Source organism: Clinocottus analis, unplaced genomic scaffold (assembly GCF_023055335.1).
Source record: "Clinocottus analis isolate CAN_PGR_092001 unplaced genomic scaffold, fCliAna1.0.p SCAF_17, whole genome shotgun sequence".
In the NCBI taxonomy this organism is placed as follows: domain Eukaryota; kingdom Metazoa; phylum Chordata; class Actinopteri; order Perciformes; family Cottidae; genus Clinocottus; species Clinocottus analis.
Window position 1 is genome coordinate 15778866 of NW_027175898.1, and position 24575 is coordinate 15803440.

Consider the following 24575-nt stretch of genomic DNA (forward strand, 5'->3'; position numbering starts at 1 on the left):
AGCACTTTCAGCCTGTTCTCTTTCTGCAAGGACAGAAGGTCTCTCTCACACCCAGTGTGACGTGATGTGATCTGATGTGAAGTGCGTATGCCACTTTGTGCCTGCATGCCTGCCTGGCTGCCTGCGTGCGTGCGTGCATGCGCCTGCACACACTTGTGTGAGCTCGTACGTGTGAATGTGTCAGAATGTGTGTGTGTAGGGTGTGTGTGTGTGTGAGAGAGAGTGTGTGTGTGTGTGAGAGAGTGTGTGTGTGTGTGTGTGTGTGTGTGTGAAAGTGTTAAAGTGTTGCCTGGCTGGTCTGTGAATCAGAGCAGAGAGTGTTGCCGGGGCATTCTATCAGACCTCTTATTCCCAACTAATTTTACTTTGATAGCCAATCTGGACCTTTGTGTGTGTGTGTGTGCGCGTGTGTGTAGCTAGAGTGTGACTTACCTGGAGGTCTGACATACACCTTCAGCTTTAGACATGCTCGCCCCACATGGTTTGGGTGAGGAGACGCTGTAACAACAACAAAAGCAGAGAAATTGAAAGAGGAGATTAGTTGGGAACTGTTTGCATTCAAAGCAATAGAGATCATTTAATACACTTTATTTGTATTATTTCTTTGTTGAATGTTGTTCTGGTTCTGTGAGGATTATTACCAGGTGGTGGTTGGACTGGAGACAGTACTGTACTGATGGTATTTTAAGTCACTGTACCTATTTATGGGCTGACAGGAAAAAACAACTTCATGGGTTCATAACATAGAAACAGTGGGAACGAGTATTCTGCTGACTTTATTCACTGGTGGGTGGCTTTTGTTATATAAACGCGTATGTCTGTGGGCTTTTATTGTGGAACATTTCACACATGAATATGCAGGCTTTTGGAGACATTAGCTAGCTGCTAGCGCTGCTGCTAGCGCTGCTGCTAGCGCTGCTGCTAGCGCTGCTGCTAGCGCTGCTGCTAGCGCTGCTGCTAGCGCTCTCCTTAGATCCCCGACAACCACCGAAGGTAGCGGAGACCAGCTTGACGCCCGACTCGTGTAGCGGGCAAGCGGGCGGTAGCAGCAGCAGCTAGCGGTGAGCTAGCAACAGCATTAGCTCGTTCCAGCGGCGACGCGAGCAGTAGCTAGCGGGGTGCTAGCAGCAGCGCTAGTAACTTGACTTTTACCGTATGCTATAATTCGCTCAAAATCACAAAAAATGTCAGCGGTGTTAAATCAAGGGGGGAGGCATTAAAAGACATTTTCCTCCCATTTGTTGCAAGTTCACATTAATGTATAGTCATTAATGCAGCCCAAGTGCTTCACTGATGACATTCATGGCTCCAAGCCGCTGGAGACGTTCTTATATTATGTCCTTTTAAGTTGTCTTAAACCCATGCTCCCAAGCTTATGAGCTCCCGTGAACACACTGAGCACTTCAGGCAGTGTAAACACGTCTATGAGGGATCACACGGGGACTCAGTCACACTCACAGTCACACCTGAGGGGAATACCGGCTCTCCAATCCACCTGACTTGAATGTCTTTGGAAGTGTGTGGGGGGAAGGAAAATTCAATGCAAATTCCCCACAGACAGGCAGGTCCCTCTCTTGCCGTGAGGTCACAGTGCTAACCACTGAGCCACTGGCTGAATGTCCACCACCCCCCACCCCCCAAAAGAAAATATGAGAAAAATGTTAAAAAAGTGACTATGAGTCAAACTTCAAAGTAGACCAAATTAAATTGAAGCTGGGTTTTTAGTCCCACCTTCGCCTCTGATGTAAAATAGAACTGTGGACCTTAAAGCAGATGGTGACCACCTCTCTGACCCCACACACACACACACACACACACACACACACACACACACACGCCGGTGCTTGCAGTGCTGTGCGTGGAGACCTATTGGCCTTCTCCCTCGAGGAAGTCTGCAGAGCCCACAGCGACCCTGGAGAGAACCATCATCAAGATCCACAGTGCACAGGAAATTCATCTGACCCCTTCCTATGCCCTTTTCCTCCCTCCTTTTCTCCCCAGAACACCTCCCTCCATCCTTCTCTGCCCTTCACCCTTTCATGCCTTCCCCGTAGCCCACTTCCACTGCCTCAAATTTCCCTCAAATCATCCCTCCACTCGGCGTCCAGAGGAAAGCGCATCGCGGTCCCCTATGAAGCGCCGGCAGCTCCGCATCGAGCCATCCCTCCTGTTCTGTGTCTTTGTTTTTCGGGCTCCCCCGCTGTTCTCACCGACAAACGGCAACATATCGGGGAGAAAGGGCGAGAATTTCTTTTTTCTTCCGTTGCCCTCCAAACAATGTTCACTTTTGTCATTTTTCAAAAGTCTTATCAGCTCCCCCGGCGCCTACGTTTCCCAGCACATCCACAATCCGGCGTCTCCTGAAAAGCCATTGAAAATCACTCAACCTCATCAGATGGCAGCTGGGAGAAGTAAGGGGTGGAGTGGACCTGTCAACATGTCAACCACATGACAAATACACACACCAACGTGCACACATGGGCGCGCACACACACACACACACACACACACACAGGTCTGGCCACAGATCCCCATCAGAGATCGATGTGTTTAATACTTCGTGGAGTATTTATGGCGAGGAGACACACACACACACACTGATCAGAAGGGCTGGGTGGTTCAAAATGTCAAAATGCCTTTGTTCCACATCAATACTAACCTGTGTGTGTGTGTGTGTGTGTGCGTGTGAGAAACCGTGCGAGACAAAAACGTGTGTGGTTGTCAATCAAGATGATGGACATGGCCTTTCACGGACTCACAATCGCTTGACAACTGACCCCACAACCAGCCCTCCCCCTACAAGACATGCATGCCCACACACACACACAGACACACCAATCTCATAGAGTACACATTCCCCTCAAGGAGCCCATAAACACAATAGCAGAGTCAGCAACTATACAACTCTGGAGGGGCCCTGTCCATCCTTACATGAGACCTGAAAACAAAAGAGTGTGTTTGCGTTTGTGTGTGTCTGTGTGTGTGTGTGTGTGCCCCGACTGCGAAAAGTGCAGTAGGTGGCCGTTATCTTCGCCTCTCTGACTCTCACCCCGCTGTGTCTTTGTGTCGGTGTGTAGACAACAGACTCTTGGGGCGAACACACACTTGGTGCTCATTACTAAAACGTACTCTAAAAACAAATAGCGTGTGAGGAAACGTATTACTTTAATCTTATTATCTTTTAATTCACTAGTGCAGCACATTGGTTTCTCAGTGGTTGCGCTGCATTACAAAAATCGTGTCACCGCATTAGAAATACAATCCCCAACACAGCGATGCTACAACGAATTAAATGGAGAAAAAAACCTGCCAATATCTATCACGAAATTTCTTTTTTTCTAATTCTTTTGCTTTGGCCGGTCGCTCCGTGAACGAGAGTCTCTCCCCCCACCTCGAGAGGTCAGAATCTCCGTCCAAGGCCACGAAACTCAATCAAGAAATATGTCACACCTGGAACTGATGGCGGTGGAACCTCATCCCGTTAAGGGTCACGGTGAGAATGCATCACGTCCCCGTCCCGAGGAAGGTTAAGGTCAGGTGTGCGGCGGCAACAACAGCGGCGAGGTAATAATGAAGAGGCCGGCAAAACTCTGCCGAGGAATCGTGGCGTCGACGTGACGAATCCCGAACGAGGTGCGCCGCCGACGCCGACGACGAGGGTGGAACAAATGAGGGAAACTAAGTCGAGATCTGGTGAGATAACTTTGGTTTTGACGGCAAAGTCATCAAGTTAACAAGAGAAATTAATAATAATAATAATAATAATCACAGAAAAAGGATTATTTTTTGGGTAAAGTAATTTCACACATGGAGGCTCCAAACCGCCGTTGCCAGACAAACAACAGAATACATTGTTTGTTTAAAAACTTAGGACTACCTGTGCGTACCTTCTCCTGACATGTGACCTCTCGAGATGACGAAAATACAGTTTATTATTTTTTTCCGCAATATATTCTCTCAAATAGTCAAAATGTTTTCGGCGAGTGGCGACGGGAAAAGTTCGCTTGGGGACCGCGAAGCTTTTGAAAGTCAATGTAATGTGCTTTTTGTTTTTTCCTGTGATTACCAACTGATCTGGCACTAAACAGCCCGGATGCGGTAAATCTATCCGCCCCAATCTGGCACACCTAGCCGCTGAAAACAATGTTTAAGAGTAATTTGAAGCCTCTATTTGTCTCATGCCTGATGGGAGAATGATAGCTTTTCTCTTTCTCTTTTTTTTTTACTCTATTCAGAAAAACAGTCTCAGGGGGGTTAGGCCCATCTGTGATACTAATACATCACTTGTTGGGGGAGTGAGGAGAAACATCAATACAGCTAATATAAAAATGATTACAAAATACGCCTGGTGACATTTTTACCACTTTGCTGAGCACACCACTTATGATCTCGACAGAAGCGGAGGGATACGTCGAGGAATAAAGAGGGTGAGAGAGAGAGAGAGAGAGAGAGAGATGGAAGGTGTGTTTACGCAACCCCTGTGGGTGTGCGGGCGCGACATGGCGGGCGATGTTTGAGAACCTTCTCAATCAACTTCTGTTGATTGCGAATTTACATACCGTTTACAAATGCATATTGAACGGCACCGCGGCTAACGAGCTAACGCGCTAACACAAACAAACCCTTTCACCTGCGCACACACACACACACACACACACACACACACAGAGAAAACACACACTGAAAACCCACAGATGTAGTAGTACTCGTGTCCGGGCCTGAACTCGAAGCCCAGGGAGAAAGGGGTGAAGAGCTGGAACTTCTCCGAGAAGCGCAGGGGTCCGTCGGGACCGCTGGGGCGGTTGCACTCCCAGCGCTTGAAGCCGCGCATCCGGTGCTGGCACGAGGTGTAGCCCTCGTAGTTGACCATGAACAGGATGTAGCGCTCCATGCGCCCGTGGGAGGGCGGGCCCTCGTAGTAAGGACAGTAGATGTCCAGGTAGTCGTTGATGTTCACGGCCACCCGGTACTCGCCGTGCCAGAACCTGCAAGACAAAGAAGAGGGGGGGCGGCGAATTAGCATTTACTTCATGAATAAAAATAATGACAAACAGGCTCTCGTGAAGAAAAAAAGAAAAACTGAATCAGTGGGCAGCGGCGAGGAGGAATGGGATACTGCGAGACATCTATTTTGATTTTTTCAAACTAATCTTCTTCAATACCCATGAATATTTAGTCCCTATATTGAGTTTCTGTGTGATTGCGCAGCATAGAGGGGAAACCGCGGTGAGTGTCCACTTAGTTCAGTCATGCCGTGCGGCGTAATTATATGAAATTGTATGATACTTTTCTGTCCGCGCATCTCCGCGGGAAGACCCAAGGTCGAGTGAGCTACAAAAACAGCAACCCCGCGCAGCTCGAGGACGCACGCCTCCTGATGAAAGGGCCTTGAAACCGTGAGTCACGGGCAGTGTGTCGCAGAAAAAAAAACCTATCCTGTGTGGGTGTTTTTTACGCTATTTACCAAACAAGAAGAGGCCAAAAGAAATCAATAACCACCCCTCAGGTTACCCCCAAAAGCTTGTTATTCTAATAAAGCTTTCCCCAGCTAATGCTTGGCGGGAGTTATTAGCATGTTTGGAATATGTTCTCGCGCTTGAACGCATCCTGCTCGTATGATACTCTAGAGAAGTGGGTCATGCGATGGTCCAGAGCACGCATTATTATATCGCGGCGCCCGAAGCGGCGAGCGGGAGGCGGCGGTGGAAGCCCACTTAGTTGCGCTAACACACGCGGATCACTGTGAACTTAAGTAGGTCAGAGGTCACCGAAGAAGGAATATTAGCGGATGGAAGATGTTGTAAAGGGAAGTGGGGGAGATTACTCTGCTGGTATTTGTCCTTGCTTTATTCTATCTCCTGGCAAAAAGTCAGAAGAGCTTGTAGAGAATACCAGGTAACATATGGAAGTTTACAAGATGGTGCTTTAGTTGGCGACGCCCCAATCTCTGCGAGGCGGCGACAGGATATTAAAAACATATGGATGCTTTTTTTTTGTTGGTGGTGGTCTATTTATGTTTATGTTCTGGTGCCAACGTTGCGTATATATATGGGAACTGAGCTTCTGTTTACAATCTTGAAGTCACTGGAGTGAAACCTCTTATGGAAGAATAAGGCTGCGATATTGTGTGTGTTTTTTGTCGTCGTTATTGTCAACAAATTCCATCAAAAACAATACGGGGCTCTGGCTCCTCCAAAACTTCGTGACTTCCCCCGTCGCGTTTGCTCTAAAGATACGACACTTTAAAAAAAAAAAGAAAAAAATGCGTACTTTCATCTTCAAAAACTCAGTTCTGGAAACCAGCTTGGCGCCGCAGTTATTTATTTTTTTCATTTGACGCTTTTCATCCGGTGAGTGCTAATGGCAGCAGGATGGCGTGTTTGAGATCAGCTCAAAATCAAACTACAGTTCCAGGTTTATGGTCACGGAGACTTCCATGAGGTTTTGAATTATTTTTAGACGACAAAGCACAAAGGATTGCGCTACTTTGTAGCGGCCTTTTGGCTACAAAGGACAATGTGTGTGAGTGAAATCAATATATACATGTCATCATTTTGACAAGAATATCACAACGATTTATCCTTGATGAATGAATGATGTCTATTAACAGAAGTTATGAGGCTGAACATGATTAATATGTATCATCAAATGCAGAGTCAGTCTTCTTAACTGTATTTGTTCAACCACAAGTCTCAAAATACGTAGCTTTGTTTCATGAATAATTTGTCTTTTCATATCGGCGCCCCGCTGCGAGACAATACAATACATCAGTGTTTTTTTTTTTTTTAATATTTGATATTTCAGATGTTTTATTTACTCGCCCTTCATAAATAACGCGTCCCGAGAGAATGACTTGATAATCTTTTTGTTTTTGTATCTTTAGCGACTCACGAGCGAAAAAAAAAATCACTTTGAGACGTTCTTCAGATTCATGTCTCGCTTTTTGAATGTTTGAAATTCTTCAGTGTGACATTGCGATGTCATTTCTTCTTCTTCTTGTTCTTCTTCCTTCCTCCACCTCCTTCATCTTCTTTTCTTCTTCTTTCCTCCTTCTTCCTCATTTTCCTATCTCCTCCTTCTCTTCTTCTTTTCTTTCTTCCTCCTTCCTCTCTCCTCCTCTTCTTCTTCTAGTCATTAACACGATCGCTCACTTCCTCCTCCGAAAATAATAATTCTATCTTCCTTCCTTTCTTTCGTCTTCCTCCCTTCTTCTTCTTCCTCTTTCCTCTCTCCTTTTTCTCCTAATCTTCTTCTTCCTTCCTCCACTTCTTTTTCTTCTTCCTTCCTCTCCTGTTCCTCCTCCTTCCTTCTTCCTGCCTTCTCCTTCTTCCGTCCTCCTTCTTGTTCTTCTTCTTCTTGTCAATAACACGATCGCACGATTCCTTCCTCTCCTTCTTCATCTTCTTTCTTCCTCCTCCCTCTCTCTTCTTCCTCCTTCTCTTCTCCTTCTCCTCAATAACACGATCGCTCACCGCGGCTATGATCAACTTCATTTCACGATGTACCCCCTTCCTCAAATACATATTTTAAATTCAGCTGCAGCACATTATCAAATCTTGTTCCTCGGAAGCTCGGTAAATTTTAAGACGCCTTCCATCAGACGAGCGTAAACAAAGCCAGTCGTCTCAGACGGCAGACTTGAGCTTTTTAAACAAATTCATCATCTTCCCCCCACCTCACCTTGGCAGTAATTGATTGCCTGGAATGAAGACATTTTGGTCTAAGCACTGTTGGTTAGCGGGATATTAAGCTTTGGGACAAATTATCCCGACAACGGCGGTCCTATCTTTCTCCCAGAGGGCAAATCAGGAAGTGAGTTAGATGTGAAATGAGCGCCTTCATGCTTCGGTGCCCTATCAGAGCGAGTTTTGCAGGTTCTAAAGGGATCCTTGAACAGATCATTTAGAGGCATTGATCCACTGGGGAGCTCCTCTCGGCTCTCTCTGCTCCCAATCAGCTCTGATTAACAACTAAAAAGGGGGAAAGGCAGAGAGAAAGAGAGGGGGGGGGGAGAGAAACAGAGGGAGAGATGCACAGAATGAGAATAAAAGGGCTGAAAGGAAAGAAGAGAGGGAGCGAGGAAAAGGTAGCGGCGTAATGGCGATACGCGGGGAATGAGGACAAAAGAAAAGAGAAAGACGGGAGAGAGAGAGGAGGGGGACGGAGAGGGATAATGAGATCGCACGAAAGTGAGAGGAGGAAAGGATGAGGAAAGAGAGAGAAAGAGCAGGAGAGGAGGAGGCCAGCTGGAGGAAGAGCAGATGGAGGAGGTTTTTTTTTTGTCTTTTCATTTCAATTTGTACAACTGTGGTTTTCCATCTGACTCAAATGTGCTGCGCCTATTGATTGTGCACTGATACATTTATGGATGACTACCATCAGAGCATTAGCACTTTGGGCGTACAATGGTATGCGCGTGTGTTTGCTCGAACCGACGGAAGTGTGTGTGCGTGAGTGTGTGTGTGTGTGGTTAAATGGTAAAGTGGGTCTCGATGAGTGAGGATGCTCAATCCAAGAAAAGGGCTAATGTGCCAGGATACATTAGGTTGTATTAAGCCACTCAGTGCCCTGCCCTGCTCCTGTGACACCGTCTGCATTCCTAATACACCCGTGCAAAAAGAAGCTGTGTGTGCAGGCCTGTGTGTGTGCGTGTGTGTGTGTGAGACGTTAAACAGTCGGTGTGCAGTTAGGTGTGGATGAGTGTGTCCCTGCATCCCCTCCTCTCAGGCTGTGTGTCATTAGGAATTAAACACACACACTGCGCTGGCCAAGAAGACACGGGAATGCTCTCACACTTTACAGCATACCTCTTCCATCGTGGAGCTCACATGCACGATGTGTGTCTGTGTGTGTGTGTATGTGTGTGTGTGTGTATGTGTGTGTGTGTGTTTGCATACGATTTAAACCCCCGTCGAACCTGTTAGAGACATCACTAATATTCTGTCACACTTTATTTGAAGGGATATGTGCGAAGCCGGCGTGACACTAATAAAAAGTGACATTAATCAAACTTTGCGAGTACGTGCGATTACGAGGGTTACGCCGTTAAAGAGTAACTAACGCGACGCCTCCGGAGAGTCTCATTGCGGCGTCGGCGTTCTCCCTAGGGTGCGTCGGACATCACAGGTGAGTGCAGCCACAGGTACGACAGAGCACCCTGATGGGGGTCAGAGGTGAAATGCTGCTTTTCAGACTGGTTACTCTTTATATTTGATGATTTCCCCGTCTGAAAGTTTGAGACTTCCGTGTCCTCCCAAGTACAGTGAGACTTCCGTGTCCTCCCAAGTACAGTGAGACTTCCGTGTCCTCCTAAGTACAGTGAGACTTCCCGTGTCCTCCCAACTACATTGGGACTTCCGTGTCCACCCGAGTACAGTTAGACTGCCCGTGTTCTCCCAAGTACAGCGAGACTTCCGTGTCCTCCCAAGTACAGTGAGACTTCCGTGTCCTCCCAAGTACAGTGAGACTTCCGTGTCCTCTCAAGTATAGTAAGACTTCCGTGTCTTCCTAAGTACAGTGAGACTTTCGTAGACTTCCGTGTCTTCTTAAGTACAGTGAGACTTCCGTGTCCTCCCAAATACAGTGAGACTTCCGTGTCTTCCCAAGTACAGTGAGACTTTCGTAGACTTCCGTGTCCTCTTAAGAACACTGGGACTTCCGTGTCCTCCCAACTCAGTGGAATCTCATTTGTGTCACACACTGTCAACGTGTTGTCATCGGGACTATTTCCACTGGAAATAAACTTCCAATGGAAACGGGTTTCACACTCTGTGGAATATTCAGAGCAGCAGTTTCTTGAAACATTGACGGTTGCTGTTGAATTTTTAAAGTATTTTTTCTTCCTCCCCAGTCCTGTGAGCGCCACAAACAAAACATCTCACAATAAGGGGAAAATATACTTTCTTGGTAATTTGGGTTAAGCAGACTTATCAGGTATCACATGTAAACAGTGATACGAGTCTAATAACACTATTGAATGGCGTGCTGAAGGTACAATTAAGGAGCATTAACGGCATTATTGTGTTGTGTCTCTGATCACCTGATGAATGGAAATCCAATATTTTCTCTCATTGAGCGGGTTTTTTGGTCGCCAATAACTCCCGAGGGAAATATCCGTCTCTCTGGCTGCCTGTTTGTCGTTCGTTGCCGGAGCAGGTAAGTGTACAGAGGGATTTTAGAGGTTTTTTTTTTCCCAACCCAAACATTAAAACAGACGAGCTAAAAACTCACAGTAAAAGCTCCGTGAAGCCGCCCCGGCAGCTGCAGATTCAGGTGACGATTCCCCTTCACATTTCACATTACCATCCGGTACGTAAAACACCCGCTTATAGCCGCTTTACCGGCTTTTGGTTGACCCTGGGTGTTTGCCGTCGGATCAAAAATAGTTGCATAAAAACCTGCAGACAACACACTTCCAGCCTGAATCAATCCAACCCGAGGACATGGTGTATGTGTTGCTTTACACCCACGCATCCTCAAGACCCAAGCCAATGTTTTTTTCTGGGATTGTCTCATCATCCGACAAACAAAAATATCTCCAAAACCTAGACCGATACAGTCGGCTTTAAAAGGTATCTTTCAGCAAATAACAGTGCAAAATGATAACGTTCCACTACTCCTTTGTACACATCCTGTGTAAACTCACATCAGATGAGGAATAGTGCTTTTTTTTTACGGGTGATAAAACATAATTGTCTTTTATTTCCCGAGATAGATAGCTTTTTTGTTGTATTTCTGGCATATTGACAGTCAATATTACTCTGACAACTTGATAATTAGCTTCAAAGAGGACGAGAAGATAGATCTTCAGCAGCGTCTTCGTAAAAAAAAAAAGACATCTTAAAATATGCCCGTAAAAACAGATTGTTGTTGAAGGGCATGTTGTTCTTTACACGCTCGTTTCAGGCGTCTGCTGCGCAGCGTCGAGCCACTTCTTTTTTTATTTTTTTATTAATATCGTCAGAGTGTAAATCTGTGCAATGTGATACGACTGTTCGCTTGGTTCCTAATCCTCCCCGATGTCTCACAGATTCTCCTCACTCGTTCAGTGCGATTGAATCGTCTGCCGAGGTCATCCAGATGCAGGCGGAGGAGTCGGATTTTTAGCTGCTGACTCACAAAATTATGGAAGCCCATTCCCGCCACAAAAAAAAAAATTGGACCAAAAAAAAATAAAAAAATTTAAAAAAAAAACGTCTTGGTAAATAACAAGAGCATTGAATATAAAACAGTGCTTGCAATGTTAAATTAAAAGATTAGGTGAATTGAAACAAGATTGGACTATTTTGTGACTTGTACTTGTTTTGTTGTATGAACAATACATATTTACATTTAAATGAAGGTATTGTAAAACCAAAGTGATGAAATAACGTATTGCTTGGATGTTTTGTTATTTTATTTTCGTCAACGAAAAGAAAGAATTAATTATTTTTTTGTTCCTAATTTTAGTTTAATTTTTTTGGGCCTAATTTTTTTTGTGTGTGTGGCGGTAAGGGGCTTCCATACAAAATGGATGTAAAAGGTTCATTCTTAAGGATTGGACCACAATCACAAAGAGTTTGTGTAAAAAGATGAAAAGAAAAATGCTTTTTTTTCAGCTTTAGGGCCATATTATCACTTTAGAATATTTTTTTTTGTTCTGTAATTTTTGATGTAACACACGGGTATGTATCTCATATGCAAGTGCCTTTAAAAAAATATTTTTTTAAGAAATTACGTAAAATCCAGAAAATGACCTCAGACCCCAGAGGGTTAAACGTTGAGTTGATAGATTACAGGGAGAAAGAATGAAAGTCTCAGTGTGCGACTGGATGTGTGTATTTGTCCTGTAGATGCACGCACAGTAGAAAGAGTGTGCGTCTCTGTGTGATGTGGCCACATGTCAGTAATCTGGCACCGCCGACTCATCAACATCAACTCTCAGCATGGCTGTGATCAAAGCTGGGTGGAGAAGCCTCGGATGTTTACCATACCTGCCCGCGTCCTAAACAGCAGGCCGGATCAACCAGGCAACATCAAAGGACTCTCTCTCTCTCTCTCTCTCTCTCTCTTACTATGTCATCCCTTTCTCTTTTCCATCCATCCATCCATCACTCTCACGCTGTGGCCTGGGTAAAAAAAAATATAGAATAAAAATAGCGCTCTCGGCGCGGGACAGTCAGTCAACCGAGGCGCTTTCCCCCGTACGCCATCTTGTTTTCTGGGCTTCAAAGGGAAGCTCCAGAAGAAACTGAAAGATGCAACGTTTCCACCTGCAAGGTCGGGAAAACTGGTGAAAAGAATAAAAAAACGACATTATGACAAGCGAACCTTTTCATTTCGATGCTGTTTTTTTATTTTGTTCTCGTCTATATGTTGTGAGTGGGATGAATTATTAAAGCTACTCTGTGGAGGATTTAACCTTTAGTTCTTCCTTCCTTCTCCTGCTTCTCCTCCTCCTCCTTCCTCCACATCTTTTTTCTACCTTCTCCTCCTTCCTCTTCATTTCTCCTCCTTCCTACTTCTCCCCTTTTTCTTCCCCCCTTCTTCTTCCTCCTCTTCTTCACTCCTTGATTCCTTCCTTCCTACTTCCCTCTTCTTCTTCGTGTCCTTCTTACTTTCCCCTTCTTCTTCTTCCCCCTTCTTCCTCCTTCTCTTCTTCACTCCTTGATTCCTTCCTACTTCCCTCTTCTTCTTCTTCTTCTTCTTCTTCACTCCTTGATTCCTTCCTACTTCCCTCTTCTTCTTCTTCTTCTTCTTCTTCTTCTTCTTCTTCTTCTTCTTCTTCTTCATTTCTCCTCCTTCCTTCACCCTCCCCATTCTTCTTCTTCCTTCTCTTCTTCCTTCCTACTTTCTTCTTCTCCTCCTCCTCCTTCCTCTTCCTTTCTCCTCCCTCCTCTTCCTTCCTACATCCTCCCCTTCTTCTTCTTCCTTCTCTTCTTCCTTCCTACTTTCTTCTTCTCCTCCTTCTCCTTCCTTTCTCCTCCCTCCTCTTCCTTCCTACATCCTCCCCTTCTTCTTCTTCCTTCTCTTCTTCCTTCCTACTTTCTTCTTCTCCTCCTTCTCCTTCCTTTCTCCTCCCTCCTCTTCCTTCCTACATCATCCCCTTCTTCTTTCTCCTTCTCTTCTTCCTTTCTTCCTACTTCCCCTTCTTCTTCTTGTTCTTCTTCTTCTTCACAAACAACTATCAGCATGAGGAAGAGGAAGAGGAGGATGGATGTAATCTGAACATTTAACCTTAACACAGGAGACAGCTGCTCAATGACCTCAATCATTTCAAAACAACAACTTGTTTATTAACGCAATCAAGACGACAAAGAGAATTATTTATTCATCGTGAACCTTTATCTTTTCCTCCGGAGTCTTTTTTACGTGACTGAACCGAACCGAACCTCAACCACGGCGTCGTAAAAACAGATTTATTGGTCGGCACAGACGAACGATGTCGTTCAGATGCTAATCAGACGAGAGGAGAGAAATGCATTTCGCTGTTTAATTTGAAAGCATCACCTGCAGGAGTGAGAAAGCGCCGCGACTGACTTCTGCAGCAAATTCTGCAGCAAACCGTGGCGACACACAGCTGATCGAGGTGCCAATTAAATGAAAATGTTATGTACGTGAATCAGTAGAGAGGAAGAAACGAAAGCGGCACGTTCCCCAACGTGACTCCATGTTTTGGACGAATCCAACGCGGATCAATACTCTATTTTTTCCCGTGAACATCCGAGTCATCCCTCGCTCCTCCAGACGAAAGCAGCAGCTAAAAGTTCAACTCCCGTTGCCAACTTTCTCTCCGCGGCTACAGACAATGAGCGATATTTTCTGCCGGCGCCGAGTTTATCACAAAGCTGCCGTCGTATGAAACGCGCCAAATAAACACAGTTAACTGTCATCATTCTCTCGTGGCGGCATTAAACGAACATCCGGTTTTCTTCCCTTCTGCATACCAACGCACGGAGCGATGGCGCCATTTATTTCAGGCGAAAAGAAAGCCCAAAAACTTGAGAGTTAACGCGAAATTTTACATCTGAAATGTGCATAATTTCCCCTAATTTGGCTAATTGGCATGAAGAAAGGCGTTGCCCGTGAGTAGCCTCGGTTAAAGTTGCGTTGCTGTCTCAGTCTGTTGCTCTGCACAGCTTCAGTCACTCTTAATGTCTCTCCAATTAAGTCCACATTACCCTCCGTTTCTATCTCTCCGTCTTCATCTGCGCCCGTCTTCAATCGGCCTTTTGCTCCTTTTCTTTCCTTTCTCCGCCCTCAATCTTCATCTCTCCTCACTTCAGATTCATTTGCTCGCTCGCCCTTCTTCCTCACACCCACACACACTCTCTCTCTCTCACACACACACACAGCATCTTTTTGACATTACTTTCTCCTCTTTTCAGTCTTCACGACTCCTCCCTTTCAGTTTTCTCTTCCTTGTTCTCTCCTCCGTCTTAACTTCTCCCCCATTCCTGTATTTCTATTCCCTGCCACTTCGCCTCCTTTCGACTTGTTCTTTATGCATGTTTAAAACGATCCTCACACACACACACACACACACACACCCCTTCCTCTCGCTAAGACTCTTTAGCTGCTTTTCTCTCAGCGTGAGCCGTTTCCCTTCCTCGTCTCATGCCGTCGTCTCCCCCGCTGCATTGTGGGGCATAGGTATGTGGGGCAAAGTAAACACTTTACCTCCTCTTACATAAACCCATGCTGAGACACACGCCTTCACGCTTTGCACACGTATGACGCCGGGGCGCATTACGGCACGTTAACCCCGTACGCAGAGCGGCGTCCGTAAACACGGCTGTTTAATTATGCAAATGAAGCTCTTGATCCTCACTTCAAAGTAAACACATGCGTAGAAATACGAACACAAGAGTATATCATACTGTACGTCGTGCGCCGCAGCGAACGGGACACTCACACACACTCTCACACACACACTCCTGAGCGCCAGTTGTGCTGTTTTGAGTTCCACATGTGTCACTCGGAATAATGTCGCCCATAGATCACCGCGCTGACATTCAGCACATCTGAAAGGTTATTATGTATTTACTTCAAGACGGGCAACATGGACCCCCCGCGGAGGAACCGCCGCCTGTGCCAATCCCCGGCACATTGCACACACACACACACACACACACGCTGTCAGGACACAAACATACGAACAGACGCACACAACCAGACACCCACTGCACTGAGATTAACATAACAAAACCTGTCGGAGATCCTCCCCACCATCCCTCCATCCCCGGTAGGGTAATTGTCACCTCGGGTGATGCGGTGGCTGCAACACACACACACACACACACACACACACACACACATGCTAAGTAGAGCACAGAGCCACAGCGAGATGGACACGCTGGATGAGTTAGCGAGACAGACGAGACGAGAGCTCGGGCGCACGCGGTGCAGCTGACAAGCTGACGGACAGAGTGCATGATATGCCGATATCAGCCTCCTCGTCTTCCTCAGGGGGGGAGGGGCATGCACCCGTCGCCATGCAGGGACCGGGCCTCGGCACCGGCACCGGCACCGGCACTGGCACCGGCACCGGCCTCGGCGCCTCTCAACGAGGAGGGATTCGTGCCAGCGGCCTGCAGGAATGTCACGTCTCAGCCACAGAGTCAATGTTTAAAGAGCTGATTTATTTTTCATCGCGTCCGTACTCACGCATTCTTTAGATGCCGCGATGCAGCTTTAATGACTCGTACAGATTGGGATGGACTCTGTGGACGTCACTCAACATTTTGTGAAGACACAAAACCTCCGATTCCATTTCATTTCTTTGATTCGTTTCCACCAGAACCGGGAAACCAACTTTGCACCTCGAAGGACACGAAGCTGCCGAAAAGAAACCCTCCATTGTTTTTGGCTCCGTTACATATTCATGATCTTTTTTTTTTTTTTTTTTTTTTTGCCTCGCTCCAATTTAGCTCCTCGGTGCAGGTTCATTAGAAAGACTTTTAATGTTCTGGCTCAGAAAATGTGATAAAAAAAAGTGTCATACGCTGAAATAAACTCAGCCTAATACAATAAATCCTCCCGTCACGATGGCTCACGTGTGTTTTGGAGGATGTCGGGCTGCATGGCTTTATCTCTAAACTATAAATGTGGTGGACAAATAGACGCGCAACATCACAACCTTCAGTGTTTATTACAGGACGGTGTAACTCTCTGAGTTTAATCGCTCCCTTTAACTGCTTCGTAGCATTTTACAGAAAGTTTTTATCGCCTCAGAAGAAGCTGCAGAAAATATACTTTACAGGAGCGTGTTCACAGGGTCGTTAGTCTCTGATCGACAGGCCGACTGACACCTCGACAGACGGACCGACAACGCGATCATGGAAGTGACCGACATCCGTCCGGCTTGTTAACCGACCGCCTGACTCACTGACTGACTGATCCTCCACACGGACGAGTGTGTGTCAAACCGACTGGTTGACTTGCTTATTAACTGAGCTGCCCGTCTCCCTCCGGCTTCACCCCGCCCCCTCTTCCTCCTCCTCCTCCTCCTCCTCCCCCTCGGCTCGGGGATTTTCTCCATCTAATATGGATAGGTTGATCCAGATTGACGAGGTGAACTAATCCATGTAGTTTGGGTCAAAGCGTTTGAGCCTCTGAGGGGTGGAAGTCACACGGGGCAGAGGAGGAGGGGGTCGGGGGGGTTTGGTGTATGGATTGCTTTGCGGCACTTCTAATGAGTAATTAAACACTTGAATGGAGTCCAATTAAGACACACAACGTGTATGCAGCCACACACACACACACGTGTCGACACACACGTAAACACCGGCACGTAAACACAATGAAAGCATAGGGAAGCATGCACGGCAGCTAATAGTCACAGTCCTGCAAGTGAATCACTCGCACACACACACACACACACACACACACACACATGCGCGCGATCTCGCCAAAGTCTCGCCACATTAAGTGGAGCCACATGTGCTGAACGTAACACGGTTCTGGATGGATTGAAGGTCAACGCTGTATGGCTCTAATAGCGAGCATCTCCTTCCCTCCTTCCCTCCCTTCCTCCCCTCCCTCCCTTCCTCCCTCCCTCCTCTGCTCGCTGTGACTGTCTCTCCACCTCCGTCTCCCCTCCGACGTTCTGTCCGTTCCTCTTCGCGTCAATCTCCCTTCCTGCCTCTCGGCTTCAATTCAATCTCGGTGCCAATTCCCCCCCAAAAAAAGGTGAAGAAGAAAACAACAACAACAACAAAAAAACAGATTCCGAGCGGAGATTGTTCCCTCGCGAGGAAGAAGATGCCGACTGCGGCGGCGGCGGCGGCGTTGGCGGTTTGTTCCAGGATTTAAAAGCGACCTCTGTCGACCTCTGTACTGGTCAGGTGTGTTATGAGTCCGGGGATCAAACGGCTGCAGCAGCACGACGCGGTTAAATATCCTCGAGGCCGGAGAGTTTGTTTAAAGTGTTGTCTGACCCGGGGTTATGAAACGTAACCCCCCCTCCACATTCTCTGTGATTGGCGACCCGGTCAGAGGCCCCGGACCTTTATCTCAAAAACAAAACTGTTTGCAGAATAAACCAGACTTTCATTTATTGGTGCAATTCAGGGTGAAACCTGAGAGGCTGCAATGCGGAGAGGAGGAGAAAAAACAGTCAGACGGATAAAGAACAGAAGATTCACGGACGTCTCTTTTGATTTTGTGTTTATTTTACTAAAGAAACTTCCGCATGTGATTAGCACAAAGATCCCAGGAAGTTGTGTAATGTAATTCCTTTGATTTTTGTGTTGATCCACTAAAGAAATAGTACGCATGCAATTAGCACAAATATTGCAGGAAGTAATGTAAAATCTTCATCCCGGATATAATCAGCTTTATGTGGCCTGCGGCTTAATAATTTCGGGATGATAATGGACCACATAGCTCTGGAAGTCAACAAAAATGATCTGTTTTATAAGTTAGGATGGACAAAAAGGCCACGAGCTGCATTAAAACAGTGAAATAAAAGAGAAGAAGTACTTTGTCAAGGCCAAATAATACATCCAACGTGTCTTATATGCGTCATTTGGGAAACTATCTCCTAGATTCATACAAGTGAGGCCGTCTCTCCGTCTCTCTGTCTCTCTGCATTCCCGTCTCCCACTCACCACATCTTCAATCCCACTGCGCCCAAACCTTCTTTTCTCATCTTCTTCTCTGCCACTGATCTCCCACAAATTCCATCCCCCCGCCCCACTTCCCTCCTCTCTCTCCTCCAGAAATCCCTCCTCTGCAAACCTGACATCTCCAACTAGTCTCTTAACCGGAAAATACAAAAAATAACGTGTTCTTAAGGCTTGTAGCACATCTTAGTGAGATAATGAACACCTCTGCAGAGGCTCTTTGTAAAATCACGGTCAAATAGTTTGCATAGGCATTGTCAAAGTCTTAAAAAATAATTGCAGTGCTACAAAAACCAGCGCGTTGAAGCACAGTGTGCTCTGCTATTTGAAAGTCCAATTGATTTTAATTGCTCGATTCGTCTGGACTGTGCACGTGGGATAACCTTTGGTTGTCTTCTCTGCATGCAGTCGATCAAATCGCTGAATTTCAAATTGTATTTTTTCACAGAGCTGTGATGCACTCTGTCTATTTTAAAACGTCCAAACAGGAAAACATTGGACTGCAACCATCGATATCTCGCAAGTTTATGTTGAACAAGGAACCGAACAAACATCCATCAGGAGCAAAGTGCACCGCTAACGCCGCAAATGTTGCTAACGCTAACAATAACAGCTTAACGGTGTCGTCCGTCTGCTAACAAAACGTCAATATTCAGTGTATCGACACATATTAACAAAACTAAATGACATTTCTGCAGTGACTTCAGTTCTTAAACGTCATGTGTACAACGTTCTTCTGTATTTGAACTTGCTATTCAAGTACAGCAAAGTGCAGTGCACCATGAGGAGCCACTTCTCGCCCTCTATGGTCGCCATCTTGGTGGCATAGAGGAAGGGGAGGAGGCCTCCGAACTTGTGGAAATGGCGGCCGAGGAAGCTGCGACGCTTGCAGTGGCAATTTGCCATTAAAAAGAAAGAAAGAGGGAAGAAGCAGCGGTCGGATACGATTGTCATTTCTGGAAAAAAAATGGACTACCGTAAAAGTCGGGTTACAAGCCGCTACTACCTTCGGTGGCTGTCCCTGCTAGCGCTGCTGCTAGCTCTCTGCTAGCTCCCTGCTAGCTCCCCGACAAGCAGCAGGGACTGCTGCTTGCAGCAGCAGCAGCTAGCATGGAGCTAGCAGCAGCGCTAGCTTGCTACAGCAGGGGGCCACGCACCCACCGAAAGTAGGTGGGACACATTGCAGGTCTCTAACCTACTTTCTTCATCCATACATGTGCATGACGCAGATTTTAGGAGGAGGAAAGTACCGAGTGGAGCAGCGGGAAACAAAGGAGACGTCATTATTTGCGGCAATAAATCTTTACTTTCCTAATAAATTCCACATTCACACACACGAGGGGAAGTCTGGGAAATCCCTCCCCCGCATGCTGACCTGCCGGATGCAGGTATATGTGCACATTCACGGTAACCAGGTCACCACAGTGCACGCGAATGCGTCGTCATTGTCCTCCGAATTTCCCTGAACGCCGCTGATTGTCGCTCCTCGTCGCCGCCGGCTGGGCTGTCAATCAAACGCACGCGCCCACTCAGAGATTTAAAGGCTAAAGGGGCATTTATAATCTATTCTGAGGACCATTTCCCTTCCAGTCAAGAATAAGAAACATACATTTTAAAAAAAGGGTGGAATAATGTCATAATAAAAGGATGATTTCAGGTCAGTGAAGAACCGCTGCTGCTGTGACCGAAGACCTCAGAAGAATCCTCTTTTTTTTAGGGGATGTAATTTCCCTTTGGCTGCTTTCTCTCATCACCGTCATGTGGTAAGTCCATTCTCTCTCTCTCTCTCCACCTCCTGCCTCCTCCCTCTCTTCTCCCTCTGATTATCTCCTTCCACGGTGCTCTTCTCCCCCAAATTTCCTCCCCTACCCTTTCATTCCCTCCCTCTCTCCTTCTCTCTCTCTCTCTCTCTCTCTTTCCATCTGGTGTCTCTCTATGAACATTAATCAGAGAGCTCAAGCACCATGACCAAAACAACTCCACAGAGATTCACTGCTTCTCTCTTTCTCAGCCTCAGTTCTTCAGTCTTACTCCTTTTTTTCTTCTTCTTCATACCCCCAAATAGTCACAGATATCCCCCTCCATCCCCCACCACACACACACACACACACACACACACACACACACAGAAGAAATCCATAAACATTAGACAATCTTGGTTATGATTTCAACCCGGCCCCAAGCTGCTTGAGATGGTATAGAAGTCTTTCATCCGGCTCAGAACGTACACTGTTGTGTGCGGAGGGATGATTTTCTCAAACTACGGAGAGAGAGGGGGGACAAATTGTGCAAAGATGTCCCGCGGTAATGTTTCTCATACACTTTGGTTTCAGGGGGGGCCCAATCCATCACCGCGGAGTCGATGCAAATCACGGACTGAGTCGTGAATTCACGCCATCAAACGGACCCTCAATCTTCCCCACGGAGCGGGCGGGCGGCGGCCATTAAAATTCACAGTTGGGAATCACATCTGGACGCCGCGAGTCCCCTTGACATTCTGCTCAACGGCCCCGACGGCTTGTTGATGAGGACGCTGCCATTCAGGACGACGCGGCCGCCATCAATACAGAGGAGCAGTATGAAGAAGAAGAAGAGGAGGAGGAGAATGAGAAGAAGAAGGAAGAGGAGGAGGAGGAGGAGGAGAAGGAGAAGGAGAAGAAGAAGAAGAAGAAGAAGAAGGAGGAGGAGAGAGGAAGGAGGAAAAGGAAGAAGATTGAGGAGGAGGAAGAGGAGATAGGAAGGAAGGAAAAAGAAGTAGGAGGTGGAGAAAGGAAGAAAGGAAGTAGGAGGAAGAGGGGAGGAAGGAAGAAGAAGAAGGCGGAGGAGAAGAAGGGGTGGAAGGAAAGAAGAACGAGGAGAAAGAGGAGAGAGGAAGAAGGAAGGAAGGAAGAAATTAAGGAAGGAAAAAGATGAAGAAGGAAGAAGAAGGACGTGGAGGAAGAAAGGAAGAAAATAGGAGGAGGAGGGGAGGAAGGAAGGAAGTAGGAGGAAGAGGGGAGGAAAGAAGAAGAAGAAGAACAAGAACAAGAACAAGAAGGAGGAGGAAGGAAGGAGTAGGAGAAGAATGAGAAGAATGAGAAGAAGAAGAAGAAGAAGAATGAGAAGAAGAAGAAGAAGAAGAAGATTGAGAAGAAGAAGAAGAAGAAGAAGAAGAAGAAGAAGAAGAAGAAGAAGAAGAAGAAGAAGAAGAAGAAGAAGGAGGATATCCATATTTAGATAAACTATCAGTCGGCTCTGGGATGAAGATCTCTGACTCATCGTCTCTTCATCACACGTTCAGGACTCTCATGATGTGGAATCCGTCGCATTAAAACCAGCATTGCTCAGTTTTATGGAGCGTTAAAGTTGCAGTCATGCGACTTTTAAATTCTCATGAATTTTAGGCTCTTTTTTTTTCTTCGGCATGCCACCCACAATTATTTCTGTCAGAAACATCTGCCAGGTGATGGCAGGTAGAAGGCCAGGGGCAATTACCCTGCATCGTCTGCACAGCGCCACAAGAAAAAGTTACTATTCCAAGTCAAAATTTCTGCTTAGTGTGTGATTTGTGTGGCATTTCAGCAGAGTGTGAGGTCCTCTACCCCTCTGAAGGATTTATGTGTGTATATATTTGGCTGGTGAAACCAGGAAAACGGATGGTGAGCGCTAAACTTTCACTAAAGGCAATTTTTTCCTCATTTCCTTAAAACAAAAGCGAGAAGCATCCATCATAAGTGAAAGGAAAAGCCGACGCAGAAGTGGGTGGAGATTAAAAATCACCCAAAAATATGTTATGGCTTTAAAATGGTGGCCGAAAAGCATCAATCAAACTCCAGGACCCTTTTTTATTTTTTAGAAAAATCAAAAAATCAAAATGCTGAAAGTGCAATTTAGGAAACAAACAAAAATAATTCACTTTTTCCTCCAAAACTCAAGAGGGATGTGATTTATATTGCCACATATTTAATAAGAGACGCAGAAGTCTTTCTAGTTGGTTTACGAGTCGATCCGAGACGACCGCGCCGCAAAATATATTCATTCAATATATTCATCTATGCATTCGATTATCCCTTTTGGTTTTTGCAAAACAACAAGATTATATTTTACAATCACTTTACGGGCATCGCTCCTGTGACACGCTGGACCTCGCCCTCTTTTTCTTTATTGTATTTTACATGTAATCAGGTTATTCTGACACTTCACTCAACCTAAAATAACCCGCTGAATGTTTCTTCTTCTTCGGCATCGCGCTCCTTCGAGTCTTCTTGAGTGTATTTCTTAAAAAGTTGAATGCATATGGTCCGAGTTTCCCCCGAGAAAAACCTTCCGGTGACGTCACAGGCGACACATCCGCGGCGTTCTCCGGCTTAATGGGTTCACAGCTCGCATCGCCGACCCGTGAGTCAGAGTCTGAGTCACGGCTCTCCCTCCACGAAGACTCGCTTGAACCTCTAATCCAGATGTTCAATGTGAGTTTTTAATAAGTCAAAGTCAACGCAATGTGCAAACATACAGAATATATAAAGTATGTTTCCCTTCTGTCCAACATACAATTAATTGTGCTCATATTAATATTAATAATAAAAATAATAAAGTGCAAACAGTTTAAAAATTTTAAAAATAACATATAGAAATAAATATATTAAAAAATATAGGACAAAAAAAAATATTAAAAAAAAATAATAATAATAAAAAATAATACACTACATTCTATTATATAAGAAATTTAATTAAAAAAACATCTGAGTTTGGTCTTTTTGCACAGTAATGAAGATATAACTATGAAAGAACATGTTTTTACTCATTAAAAATATAAAAAGAACACGGCGCAGAAAGCACATCTATATCCATAAAATAGCATCAATCGTAGTTAAATTGGTTTATTATTAAGTATAAGTGGATAGTAGACCTATAATAAGAACATATAGTGTGTAACCAGAAGTATAGATGAAATAAGAAGCTGGAAAAGGAAGATAGTGATTTCATATATATTCATATCGAGTGTTTTTTATAAGTCTGGGCCTTTAAATCTGATAAAAAAGTGTCTTGATGTACAACAATACTAAAAAACAACCGCCTGCATGGTTAAATATGAGCGAATTCCTGAAGATAAAATAAAAAAAAGTCCCTCAAACTGTTGTGAGCTGTGACGGTGACGTAAAGGGCCGAGTGTGTCCAGGTGACGAGTCACAGCTCTGATGAAATCACCGGTCACATTAAGTCAGTCGCCTCCGGCTCTCAAACACACCCCAAAAACAACGAGTTGACTTTCAGTCACTTCCATGTCGGGACGGCCGGATTTGAGCTTTTTATTTTTTATTTTTTTTGTGTTGCGTTGCGGCGCGTTGGTCTTGAGAGGATCTGTGCTGCGAGGAGCGATATGGCGGATCAAGGGTTAAGGCTTTAAGAGGATGATGTGTGTTCAGTCCTCTTTTCATTGTGAAGAGAGAGCTTTTTTTTTTTTTCCTTTTAAATGGGAACACAGCTTTTCTCCACCGGTGGCCAAACCTTGACCCTCAAACCGATCTAGAAATAGGCATTCGCTAAGGGAGGAAGGAGAAAGAAACACACACTCTCACACACATAAAGCCCCCCAGCCTTTCCTTTCACCACAAACACACACACATCGATGTATTTAGTGCATGGAAACACACACACACACACACACACCAGCATGGTTTTCCACTTTTTCACTCTGGGGAGAAGGTGAACTCATATTGTCGACTGCTGAGTAAAATACAGCGCACACACACACACACACACACACACACACACACACACACACACACACAGACCCTGTAGACACAGACCCAGACTGTTGTTCCAGATGTCTCCTTTTCCTTTTTTGTGTTGTTGATGTGTCCCAGGAGATTGGTTCGAGGGGGGTGGCAAAGATTTCCAAAAAAGAATTGCACTTGTGTGTGTGTGTGTGTGTGTGTGTGTGTGTGTGTGTGTGTGTGTGCAAGTGTGTACTTCACCGCCAATAACTCACCAGTCGGCTATGTGTGTACCGGTGGCGGGCCGTCAGGGCTCTGCTGGCCTAAATAGCTTCACAAAGTTGTAGCTATTTTATAATAAGGTCTGCGCTAGCTCGCTGTTAGCTCGCGAGCTAACTAGCGTCCGCTATTAGCTCGGTTCTCCTCAAACCCCTCTCACATCGGCTGTGCTGTCGCTCATCGACGCGGCCCTCGAGTCGATAAAACACTCACAGGCGGGATGCCGCGCAGCCGAGATGCTACTCGGTACGTCTTCAGCTTCAAAAAGATCACAAAACGCCGCTCCGGCTTCACGGGCAGCGAGCCCGCGATCTAAAGACGGGATTCGTGCAACCATCTGGTTCAAGCTTCTAAATGGATGCAAACAGAGTCTCTGCACACTTTCCTCCCCCTTCATCTCCCCCTTCATCTCCTCTCCTACCCCACTTCTCCTTCGCTATCCCCTCGGCGGCCCACGAGGCTGTGCTTCAGACCCGGGCGTGACAGGAAGTGAGAC

General features: G+C 45.8%; 1 protein-coding gene across 2 annotated transcripts in view; it reads right to left on the reverse strand.

Moving 5' to 3' along the window:
• The window catches only part of efna2a (ephrin-A2a), a 77553-nt gene that overhangs the window by 2254 nt on the left and 50724 nt on the right, over positions 1–24575 (reverse strand). The window contains exons 2-3 of one of the 2 annotated variants that reach the window (XM_068581010.1): positions 4693–4985; positions 433–498 (exon numbers count right to left, since the gene is read on the reverse strand). In XM_068581010.1, coding sequence (XP_068437111.1) covers positions 433–498; positions 4693–4985 — 359 coding nt within the window. Of the gene's footprint in view, positions 1–431; positions 499–4692; positions 4986–24575 lie in introns of both variants that reach the window. The other variant, XM_068581011.1, reaches the window with a different exon arrangement.